General features: G+C 45.8%; 1 protein-coding gene across 2 annotated transcripts in view; it reads left to right on the forward strand.

The window, feature by feature from the left end:
* Window positions 1-11,870, forward strand: part of LOC110520475 (uncharacterized) — a 149,151-nt gene that overhangs the window by 129,216 nt on the left and 8,065 nt on the right. The window contains exons 16-35 of one of the 2 annotated variants that reach the window (XM_036975025.2): window positions 109-144; window positions 623-667; window positions 806-869; window positions 1,112-1,231; window positions 1,485-1,634; window positions 2,135-2,206; window positions 2,293-2,444; window positions 2,964-3,036; window positions 3,330-3,436; window positions 3,913-4,096; window positions 4,586-4,636; window positions 5,024-5,098; window positions 5,214-5,312; window positions 6,170-6,391; window positions 9,793-9,954; window positions 10,038-10,208; window positions 10,929-11,072; window positions 11,201-11,326; window positions 11,466-11,647; window positions 11,800-11,863. In XM_036975025.2, the coding sequence (XP_036830920.2) occupies window positions 109-144; window positions 623-667; window positions 806-869; window positions 1,112-1,231; window positions 1,485-1,634; window positions 2,135-2,206; window positions 2,293-2,444; window positions 2,964-3,036; window positions 3,330-3,436; window positions 3,913-4,096; window positions 4,586-4,636; window positions 5,024-5,098; window positions 5,214-5,312; window positions 6,170-6,391; window positions 9,793-9,954; window positions 10,038-10,208; window positions 10,929-11,072; window positions 11,201-11,326; window positions 11,466-11,647; window positions 11,800-11,863 (2,299 nt within the window). The remainder of the gene's footprint in view (window positions 1-108; window positions 145-622; window positions 668-805; window positions 870-1,111; window positions 1,232-1,484; window positions 1,635-2,134; window positions 2,207-2,292; window positions 2,445-2,963; window positions 3,037-3,329; window positions 3,437-3,912; window positions 4,097-4,585; window positions 4,637-5,023; window positions 5,099-5,213; window positions 5,313-6,169; window positions 6,392-9,792; window positions 9,955-10,037; window positions 10,209-10,928; window positions 11,073-11,200; window positions 11,327-11,465; window positions 11,648-11,799; window positions 11,864-11,870) is intronic. The other variant, XM_036975026.2, reaches the window with a different exon arrangement.

An 11,870-nucleotide genomic window follows, 5' to 3' on the forward strand; every position in this document is an offset into this window, starting at 1 on the left:
TGTTATACATACATTATACTGTATGCATTGCGCATGAACATATTAACCTGCCCCCTGTCACTGCTTGTGACATACAGACCTGTTGAATGTTTATGTGTGTTCTTTCAGGGCATTCCTGGTCGGGATGGAGAGCAAGGACTGAGGGTATGAGTGTGTAGCCAAACAATGCCAAGACCTCTATATAATTCAGTGGAGGCTGCTGAGGGTAGGACAGTAGTAAATGGAATGGTATCAAACAAAGTCATTTGATTCCATTCACTCTGTTCCAGCCATAACAGACAGTTCCAGATATTATTATGAACCGTCCTCCCCTCATCAGCCTCCACTGATATAATTACACTAGAATGTTTTGGTCTTTGCATAGGTTTGTATTGGCCAATAGAGGTGTTGCAGTTGCATATTTTGTCCTCTTGGTGGTGCTGTTGAACACTTTGTCTAACTATCCCCCTTCCCTCCCCCTCTCTAATCATATTTCTCTATATCCATATTTCTCTCTCTCTCTCTCTCTCTCTCTCTCTCTCTCTCTCTCTCTCTCTCTCTCTCTCTCTCTCTCTGTCTCTCTCTGTCTCTCTCTATCCCTCCTGCTTCCTCTCTTCCTCCCTTCCTCTCTCTCTCTCTCCAGGGGGACTTGGGAGAACCAGGACTGAGGGGCAGAGATGGTCAAAAGGTGGTCCTACAGTTAATACTCACATCAAAACACTGTTTTGAACTTTGAGAGACACTAGTCCATTATAAACGTTCATTCAAATCCTTACACACAGAAACTATATAGTAGGTTTTAACAGATGGGTGTTGTGGCTTTTAGGGTGCCAGAGGAGAACCAGGGGAGCTGATTTATCACGATGGTCCCTCAGGAGGGCAGGACAGAGGTATGATTAACCAGTCAAATCATCAATCCCTTTTCTATCAACGAGTCAGTTTTCATTCAAGTCAATCAGCTACACTCTCAACACGTCTATCAATATACAGTATGGTCTTACTCCAGGTAGTCAACCTTTCATTGAATATGGGAGTTTTTATATTATGTTCCTTACTGTTATATTGTTATAACATTGATTGTTATATAGATATTGATTGGTGTCCATTTTGGGGTTTGGGGTGGGTGGTGTAGTTGGTCCCCCTGGTCCTCCTGGACAGCTGGGTCCCCAGGGCCAGAGGGGTCTGGAGGGGGAGAAAGGTCTTCCAGGCCGCGCTGGACCTCCTGCCAGGAAGGATCATGATCAACAACAAGGTCAGTGCCAAAACCATACTTATCCAGTCAGTGATCCGTAGTGTTACTTAGCTAGTAGATTTGTCTATTGTTCTTACTATAATGGTAGAATAACCATTTTTAAAACTGTATTGTTAACAAGTCTTAAAACTTTAAATTGAAAAAAAAAACAAGATGATGTATGGTGTAGTTGTGTTTTGTGTTTTTCAAACGTTTGGTTTCCTCAGTAATCATTCATCTTCTCCTATCTCCTTCATCTTTTATGTTCCAACAGTGGTGGATCTGTGGGGTCCATTTGGAGAGCCGGGGGTAAAGGGAGAGATGGGCGAACCTGGAGAGCTAGGTATCCCTGCCCTCAGCCCCGGACCCCCGGGTATCAATGGCCTGCCTGGGCTCGGGGGCCCACCCGGACCACCAGGATCATGTGAGTGTGGACATGAAAGAGATTAATTTTGATATTTTATTTTGTATAGGGTGATATTTAAAATAACTGTCCAGTGTTTCTGGATTTCTGTGAAAGATGACATATCATTAATTACAACATAACATAAAACATTTGTATTAAGTATGTTAAAAAGCTTTCCTGTATTTGAATGATGTGGGTGTATCCCAGTCAATAAAAATATGAATGCGGGTAGACCGCTGATTGGCTAGCTCAGCCGACATCATGTTCTATGAGGAAATATCAAGCATTTTTTAAACAGTCCTCTTGAGATACATGTTTGAGGTGGCGTTTCTAAATGTTTTTTTTTCTCTCCAATTTATACTTTGGCCACAAATACAAGTATAGCCAACAACATGATTTGGGAGTTGACAGAATATTAACTTTTAAAAGTAAGATTTATACTGGAGAGTTACTTTAAGGATTGTTGTGAAGTGTCTGTATGTCTTAATATGTGCTTCTCTGTGTCTAAATATCTGCAGGGGCGGACTTCTACAAGGGATTTTCAGGGCCGAGAGGGCGGCCAGGCTCTGCGGGAAGAAAAGGACTGAAAGGTGCGTGTTCACAACGTAATGTTCATTTCTGCACTATGATCACGTTATGTGTTACAGTATAGCTGATCGGAATGTGTGTGTTTTAGGTGATCACGGGTTGTGCGAGTGCAACATTGTCCATTCCCCTCCGGGCCTGCCCGGCCCTGCTGGTAGCCAAGGCGACACTGGAAAGAGTGGCGAGGTTGGTCAGCAGGGAGAGTCAGGAGAGCCAGGACCCCGAGGTGTCATCGGACTGCCTGTAAGAACAACTTACACCACCTTAGCTTGACAACATCTACCTCACAACAAACATGCACTCACTCACACACCCACACACACAGACAGACATACGCACATATACATTAATGCTACACACACACCACAACTGCTGCTACCAGAATTATTATGATTGCTGAATACTCCACAGTTTAAACACTTGCCCCCCAATCCTTCTTCCCCAAAACACGTGTAAATATTGGACTCTAAATAGTGTCTTTTTTGTATTATACTTACGCTAAAATGTTTATTCTATGCTCCTGAGGCATTTACTCTATGTTTGTATTGTTTCTTGTTGTTGAGAAGGAACCTGTACATACAACTAATAAAGCTTGAAACCTACAATAGGGCAACATTTATCATAAACATCCTTGTCTTTCTTAACTTGTCCATCAAATTCTCTCTCATTGGCTTCCTAATTCCTTACTCTATGCCCCCTCTCTCCCTCCTCCTCCTCCCTCCTCCTCCTCCCTCCTCCTCGTCCTCTCTCCCTCCTCCTCAGGGGTTCCCTGGTGCCACAGGACAACCGGGTCCAAAGGGCAGGAAGGGCGAGTTCATTCAGGCCAAAGAGAAAGGTGAAGTATTCTTATTCACTTTCTTTTCACACACTTGTGCACCTTGTGACACACCATTATGCATGTAAGTCACAGGAGGTTGGCGGCACCTGCATTGGGGGAACGGGCTCGTGTTAATAACTGGAGCGGAATAGGTGGAATGGTATCAGATACATCAAACACATTGTTTCAATGTGTTTGATACCATTCCATTTGCTCCATTCCAGCCATTATTATGAGCCATCCTCCCATCAGCAGCCTCCACTGGTGCAAGTGTATGTGTAAACTAGTGTGTTTGTGTGGGAACTCTACAGGATATGCCGGGGACCCAGGAGACCCAGGTGCGACAGGTGACCCAGGAATACAGGGCTTCCCTGGGCCCAGTGGGATCAATGGATTCCCTGGGAATCGTGGTCCTTCAGTAAGAACTCCCTACACTCATTGAAAGAAACGCGCTATCTAGAACCTAAAACGGTTCTTCGGCTGTCTCCATAGGAGAACCCTTTGAAGAATCATTTTTGGTTCCAGGTAGAACCTTTATGATTCCAGGTATAAATATTTTGGGTTCCATTTAGAACCCTTTGCACAGAGGGTTCTACATGGAAACCAAAAAGGGTTCTAACTGGAACCAAAAAGGGTGCTCCTATGGGGACAGCCGAAGAACCCCTTTGGAACCCTTTTTCCTAAGAGTGTACAGTCTCTCTTTCCCACCTCACAGTGTCACCACTTACATTCAGATATACTGTATATAACCTATTCAAATATTAGAAGCACTAGCTACCTACTTTATTTTTGATTGATAATAATAGCTGTTTAAGTCAATGCAGCTGTGTGGATCTTTAGCATAACACTGAGGGATATGTTCTGAATTGATGTATCCTGTGTTCTCTGTTCTAGGGAGATGCACCTGCTGGGCTCACTGGAGAAAAAGGTTATCAGGGCCGGCCGGGTCTGCCTGGGTTGTTGGGACAGATGGGAGAACCAGGACGGGTTCTAGGTGCAACTAAAGGGGTTCAAGGGTTGCAAGGCGATGATGGGGAGCGGGGTCATCCTGGTATCAAAGGTCAAGCTGGCGATCCAGGTGTGTTACTCTCTCCCGCTTCTGTCTTTCTCTCTCTCTCTCTTTCCCAGTCACTCTGACTCCTTCTGTCTCTCCCTCGCTTTCCCATCACTCTCTCCTGTCTTTATCTCTCTTGCGCATTCTCTCCATCCCTATCTATCCTTCTCTATCTGTCTCTCTCTCTCTTCCTCTCCTTTTATCTCTCTCCACTTCCGCTATTTGTGGGAACAACAGAAAGACTAGTTGCAGTTGTGGACTCCAAGGCCTTGTCATGAATGGGGGTGTGCGAGAAGTTCTTATACCCTTGTGTCCATGATCGAAAGGATTCTTCCACCTTCATCTTTCCTCACCTCTCTCCAGACGGGCCCTGATGCAGTCCGTCTGCATCCCTCAATCCAGCCACAACAGTACATGTTTGAGATCATGCTTGAACTTTTTCTAACCCTTATTTCGAATGCATCTCCTTTTTCATCTCTCTCTCTCCAATCTCTCTCTCATTGTCATTGAAAGGAGTGTCTGGCTGTAGTCCGAGAGGAGATGGAGAACAGAATGACATCACAGGTAGCTGGACTAACAGCATTTTGATCAAGTTACTCAACTTCGCGACTGGTGCTTTGCTTCCATAGCCTTTGTGTCTTGGGTTAGCGTCCAGTCACTGTGTATAGAGCTAGAGTTAAATTCAGGTTTTTTAATGGTGTTTTTGTAACTGGTTTCTCCCCTCATAGTCTCATCTTCGGTTAGTTGGCTAATATGTATGTTATTTTATTTTTGCTATGCTCTGATTCACAATCCACACTGAGCAACTGTATTGTCGAACCAATGCAAAAAGCAGGCAAAAACCACTGAAGTGTGCAGTAGAGCAGTGAAGCAGCAGATCCAAAATGGCTGCTGTGAGAACCGTTCTTCTAGTAATTGCTGATGCAATCTCTGTGTTATTTTTTTACTCAGGTGATTGCGATGCCATACCTGGACCACCCGGTATACCAGGACCACCAGGACCCCACGGGTTAGAAGGTTTCCTAGGTAAGCTTTTAGCTTTTAGAATGCAAAACAGAAAATGTGTAATATGCCCTGTTTTTTCCTGTCAAGATCCAAATTGATGTCTAGCTTCCTGTATGTCCTTTTGTCTGTGCTTCAGGTCTCCCAGGTCAAAAAGGATCAACAGGTCTACTTGGAGATAACGGGGCCAAAGGAGAGATAGGAGATCAAGGCAGAGGAGGGTCACCTGGATATCCAGGTGATGACTTTCTGCTTTAACTGTTATACTATTCTATGGCTGTGTTTACAATGGCGAAAGAGCTGATCTGATTGGTCAAAAGATCAATTACTGGAAAAAAGATCAGAATTGGGCTGCCTGTGTAAATACCATGGCATTGTTGAATACTCGTTTCTGATTGGCTTGAAGGGCATTCTAGAGCGTACATTATACACATAGCATCAGAGCAGATCACAGGTACATTTACTCCCACTTGTAATGGATGCACTAAGGCCTAGGGACCGATTCAGACTTGGAACATTTGCACCTTTCCTACACACGCCTTTCCTACGCATTTCTCAGTATTTGGTATTCACACATACATTATTCAGTCACGTAACGTGCTCTGTAGGTGTGGCTACCTTTTGCTCTCTGAATACATTTCATTAAACTGCTGAAAACCCTCCCATTTGCTGGCCAACAGATTTTCTGGTGGAGTTTTCATTCAATAGGGTTTTCAGCTCTTATCAAAAGCTCTTATCAAGTTGTAAATGACAGTGCATGGTTAGTGGTGTTATTTATATAGGAAGCAAGTAGATGCAAGACGTTAGTCATGGTTTCCTCTCGCATGAAGGTGGTGAAATTATTACGGAATGAAGTCAAGGTCAGAATATCTGTAGACACAACTACACCACACCTTAATTTATTCGATCACCCCCCCAAATGAATAGCTGGTGAATAGCAGGCTATTCTCGTGCTTAAGTTCTAGGTCAGAATACACATAGAGAGTAAAGCGTATAAGAAGGTAATTACGTTTACACACACTTTACTTTGGTTGGAATCCGCCCCTAGTGCTTTAATACTGCTGGTAGTTCTAATGGTCTGGTCCTCTCTCCCAGGTTTTAGGGGCCTCCATGGAGACTTGGGTCAGCCCGGCTCAAAGGGTAATTCTGGAACCCAAGGTCTGCCAGGTCAACAGGGTCGGAACGGGGAGCCAGGAGAGAAGGGACCTCACGGGGAGATCTGGGGAGCGTCGACCGGACAACGTGGAGAAGTGGGTCTTCCTGGAGAGCAGGGACCTAAAGGGTTCAGCGGAGAGCCTGGAAACGAGGGTTACCCAGGTGGGTACTAATACCATAACAAACCTGCAAGATGAAAAACTACAATTTCTCCACATCAAACGTGCATTTGGAAAGTTACTCTAAAATTGATTAAATTGATTAAATTATTTTTTGGCCTCATCAGTCTATACATAATACTGTATCCCTTGACAAAGCAAAAACTGTTTTTTAGACATTTTTGCAAATGTATTACAAATAAAAACAGAAATACATTGTTTACATAAGTATTCAGACCCTTAGCTAAGAGACTCGAAATTTGAGCTCAGGTGCATTCTGTTTCCATTGATCATCCTTGAGATGTTTCTACAACTTGATTGGAGTCTACCTGTGGTAAATTTTATTGATTGGACATGATTTATATAAGGTCCCACAGTTGACAGTGCATGTCAGAGCAAAAACCAAGCAATGAGGTCGAAGGAATTGTCAGTAGAGCTCCAAGACTGGATTGTGTCGAGTCACAGATCTGGGGAAAGGTAGCAACAAATGTATTGAAGATCCCAAGAACACAGTGGCCTCCATCATTCTTAAATGGAAGAAGTTTGTAACCACTAAGACTCTTCCTAGAGCTGGCCGCCCAGCCAAACTGAGCAATGAGGGGAGAAGGGCCTTGGTCAGGGAGGTGACCAAGAACCCGATGGTCACTCTGAAAGAGCTCCAGAGTTCCTCTGCAGAGATGGGAGAACCTTCCAGAAGGACAACCATCTCTGCAGCATTCCACCAAACAGGCCTTCATGGTAGAGTGGCCAGACGGAAGCCATTCCTCAGTAAAAGGCACATGACAGCCCGCTTGGAGTTTGCCAAAAGACACCTAAAGGACTCTCAGACTATGAGAAACAAGATTCTCTGGTTGATTAAACAAAGAATGAACTCTTTGGCCTTAATGCCAAGCGTTACGTCTGGAGGAAACTTGGCACCATCCCTACTGTGAAGAATTCTTCGGGTCGGCAGGTAGCCTAGTGGTTAGAGCATTGGGCCAGTAACCGAAAGGTTGCTGGAACGAATCCCCGAGCTGAGAAGGTAAAAATCTGTCGTTCTGCCCCTGAACAAGGCAGTTAACCCACTGTTCCCCTGTAGGCCGTCATTGTAAATAAGAATTTGTTCTTAACTGACTTGCCAAGTTAAATAAAGGTTAAATTTGAGGCACAGTAACTTATGATACGCTGTAGAACACACTTTCAACCAAGACAGTTGTCATCTATATTCTTCGTAGCCATCTATTTACCACCACAAACCAATGCTGGCACTAAGACCACACTCAACCAACTGTATAAGGTCATAAGCAAACAGGAAAATGCTAATTTATAAGTGGCGCTCCTAGTTACCAGGGACTTTAATGCAGACAAACTTAAATCCATTTTACCTCATTTCTACCAGCATGTCGAGACCACCTTTACTCCACACAAAGAGACACATACAAAGCTCTTCCTCGCAATCCATTTGGCAAATGTCCTCCTGATTCCTGCTTACAAGCAAAAACTAAAGCAGGAAGGACCAGTGACTCGCTCAATATGGAAGTGGTCAGATGACACGGATGCTACGCTACAGGGCTGTTTTGCTAGCACAGACAGGAATATGTTCCGGGATTCATCCAATGGCATTGAGGAGTATACCACCTCAGTCAGCTTAATCAATAAGTGCATTGATGACGTCATCCCCACAGTGACCGTACATACATATCCCAACCAGAAGCCATGGATTACAGGAAACATCCGCATCAAGACTTTGAGTCTAAACACCTCCCTCTGCAACTGGATCCTGGACTTCCTGATGGGCCTCTCCCAGGTGGTAAGGGTAGGCAACAACACGTCTGCCATGCTGATCCTCAACACTGGGGCCCCTCAGGGGTGTGTGCTTAGTCCCCTGCTGTACTCCCTGTTCACCCACGACTGCGTGGACAAACACGACTCCAACACCATCATTAAGTTTGCTGATGACACAACAGTGGTAGGCCTGGTCAACTACAATGATGAGACAGCCTATAGGAGAGGTCAGAGGACTGGCAGTGCGGTGCCAGGACAACAACCTCTCCCTCAACGTGAGCAAGACAAAGGAGCTGATCGTGGACTACAGGAAAACGCAAGCTGAACAGGCCCTCATTAACAGGGCTGTAGTGGAGCAGGTCGAGAGTTTCAAGTTCCTTGGTGTTCACATCAACAACGAACTATCATGGTCCAAACACACCCAGCCAAAACAAAGAAATACAAAACATAGAAAAAGAACATAGAATGCCCACCCAAATCACACCCTGACCAAACCAAAATAGAGACATAAAAATCTCTCTAAGGTCAGGGCGTGACAGTACCCCCCCCCCCCCCCCCCCCCCCCCCCCCCGCGACTCGGAAGGCTGGAGGGCGACTCGGAAGTCTTCGGACTGGAGGGCGACTCGGAAGGCTCCGGACTGGACGGCGACTCGGAAGGCTCCGGACTGGAGAGCAACTCGGAAGGCTCCGGACTGGTGGGCGACTCGGGCTGTGGGGAGCACTGGAGCTCTGGTGCGCAGCCTTGGCACCACTCCTCCAGGCTGAATGCCCACTTTACTCTGGAGGGAGGAGACGCAGAGACAACCTGGTGCGTGGGGCTGCCACAGGGCCCACCAGGCTGGGGAGACCTACAGGAGGCCTGGTGCGTAGAGGAGGCACAGGATGAATCGGGCTGTGGGGGAGCACTGGAGATCTGGTGCTTACCACTCGCACCTCTCCATTTAGCTCAATGCCCACTTTAGCCCGGCACGGGCGGAGCGCAGGCATAGGACGGATGAGGACTAATCGGACCAAAGCGCAGCGTGGCAAGTGTTCATGCTTTTTATTTAAACTGAACACTATAACAAAATAACAAAGAGAATAAACAAAACCGAAACAGTCCTGTAAGGTGCAGAAAACACTAAACAGAAAATAACTACCCACAACACAATGGAGGGAAAAAGCTACCTAAGTATGGTTCCCAATCAGAGACAACAATAGTCAGCTGTCCCTGATTGAGAACCATACCCAGACAAAACAAAGAAATACAAAACATAGAAAAAGAACATAGAATGCCCACCCAAATCACACCCTGACCAAACCAAAATAGAGACATAAAAATCTCTCTACGGTCAGGGCGTGACATAAGGGCTTGTAAAGTAAGCATTTCACCTTTTGTATTCGGCACATATGACAAATAAAGTTTGATTTGATACTTCTGATTTTTATTTTTAATACATTTGCAAAAAAATCTAAAAACCTGTTTTTATTTTGTCATTGTGGGATATTGTTTGTGTAGATTGATGAGGGGGGAAAACTATTTAATCTATTTTGGAATAAGGCTGTAATGTTTTAAAATGTGGAAAAAGTCAAGGGGTCTGAATACTTTCCAAATGCACTGTATAGTTATTGTAATGGCCTCTCTCTGCCCTTCTCTCTTAGGGATGGGTGGCATGCCTGGTATGATTGGGTTCAAGGGCGACGTAGGTCCTTCAGGTCTGCAAGGGGAGCAAGGAGGACCGGGAGCTGCTGGGAAGTATGGCTGGCCAGGTGTACCCGGAACGGCTGGTGTCCCTGGGCCAACAGGAAGCACCGGACAACCAGGTCAGAAACATGACTGATTAACTTCTCTTTCTGTTTGCTTTGAAGAGATAGAACCTAATACACTGTGTATGTGTCACTTCCAGGTTTGAGCGGAAACAGGGGTGATCAGGGGGACCCTGGCACACCAGGGCCCATAGGACTAAAGGGGACACTGGGAGAGTTTGGTAGTCAGGGCGCTGAGGGAAACACCGGAGACCAGGGTGACCCCGGAGTGCCAGGACCTACAGGACACTCTGGCCTGCCAGGGTTCAAGGGTAAGTTATTATACACAGTGGAGTCATGTTCTGTGCAATGTTCTACTTATAGAGTTAGTGGTCATATATGGTCATACTCTCACAGTCCACATGTCATTTTCTGATGAATAGTTGATATGATGATGCGATGTCACACTAGAGTTTTGCAGTGAGGAATGAAATACACTGAGTATACAAATATTAGGAACACCTGCTCTTTCCATGAAATAGACTGACCAGGTGAATACAGGTGGAAGCTATGATCCCATATTGATGTCACTTATTAAATTCACTTAAATTAGTGCAGATGAAGGGGAGGAGACAGGTTAAAGAAGGATTTTTAAACATTGAGACACTTGAGACATGGATCGTGTATGTGTACCATTCACAATATTTTTGTGCCTTTCTGAACGGGTTATGGTAGTAGGTGCCAGGGTGTGTCAAGAACTGCAACGCTGCTGGGTTTTTCACTCTCAACAGTTTCCAATGTGTATCAAGAATGGTCCACCACCCAAAGAACATCCAGCCAACTTGACACAACTGTGGGAAGCATTGGAGTCAACATGGGCCAGTATTGTAGAGTCTATGCCCCGACAAATGTAGGCTTTTCTGAAGGTCCAAAGGGGGTGCAACTCAATATTAGGAAGGTGTTCTTAATGTTTGGTATACGCAGTGTATATCAAAACTAGATGCTGATGTGAGGACTATCCTCCTGACTTGAGATGTCACTTCCTGTCCCAGGTATCAAAGGGTCTCGTGGCATGTCAGGGTTTGGAGGAATGCCTGGTGAGTCGGGCCTGAAGGGCTTCTCTGGACAGAAAGGAGAGACTGGCGATCCCGGCGGATTTGGACAGAAAGGAATCATGGGCGACTATGGTTCAAAGGGTGAGACTGAACTGCCATTAGAATTGTGTGTGTTTCTGTGCTCTACTACTCTCTTTCCCTGTCCCTCACTTTCTCTTTCGATCCTTTCATCTGATTTGACACTCACTCTCACCCCCGCTGTCTCCTAGGTGACCGTGGTCTGAGGGGTCCAACTGGCGAGAAACCCCACATCCCTCGTCAGATCATCAAAGACATGAAGGGGACAAAGGGAGAAGATGGAACCACAGGACAGATCGGATTCACTGGACCCAGAGGTGAGTAGAGATATTCAGGCTTCATGCCCTCCCTATCCCCCCTCTCTTCTTTATTCACATTCTGTCCTCCTCATCCTCCTTTTCATTTCACTAGTCTCATTCTGATCCCCTCTTCACCTTCCCTCTCTCTCTTCCACAGGTCCTAAAGGTTTTCCCGGTGTTCCGGGAATGGAGGGCTACCACGGCGTTCCCGGAGACCCCAGCGATGAGAAGGGTTTCCAAGGCAACCCAGGCGCACAGGGACTTCCGGGGCCAAAAGGAATGCCTGGTCTGACAGGATCACACGGAATCAGCGGCTTTCCCGGGATGTCTGGTCACAGGGTGAGACCATGTTGTCTGGTTCCCATTGTGTCTCTGCTGCAGCCTGCACCTGTAGTTTTCATGCTAAACATGTTCAACGACCAGGTTAGAACAGACGGATATCTCTGTCCGATCTAATGCTGTATCTCTGTATCTCTGTGTGTGTTTTTCAGGGGGATAAAGGTAACCCCGGTGCCTACGGATCCTCAGGAGATCCAGGAGTGAAAGGTGTCAAAGGTATCCC

Source organism: Oncorhynchus mykiss, chromosome 3 (genome assembly GCF_057628025.1).
Source record: "Oncorhynchus mykiss isolate SJ-2025 chromosome 3, ASM5762802v1, whole genome shotgun sequence".
NCBI lineage: Eukaryota > Metazoa > Chordata > Actinopteri > Salmoniformes > Salmonidae > Oncorhynchus > Oncorhynchus mykiss.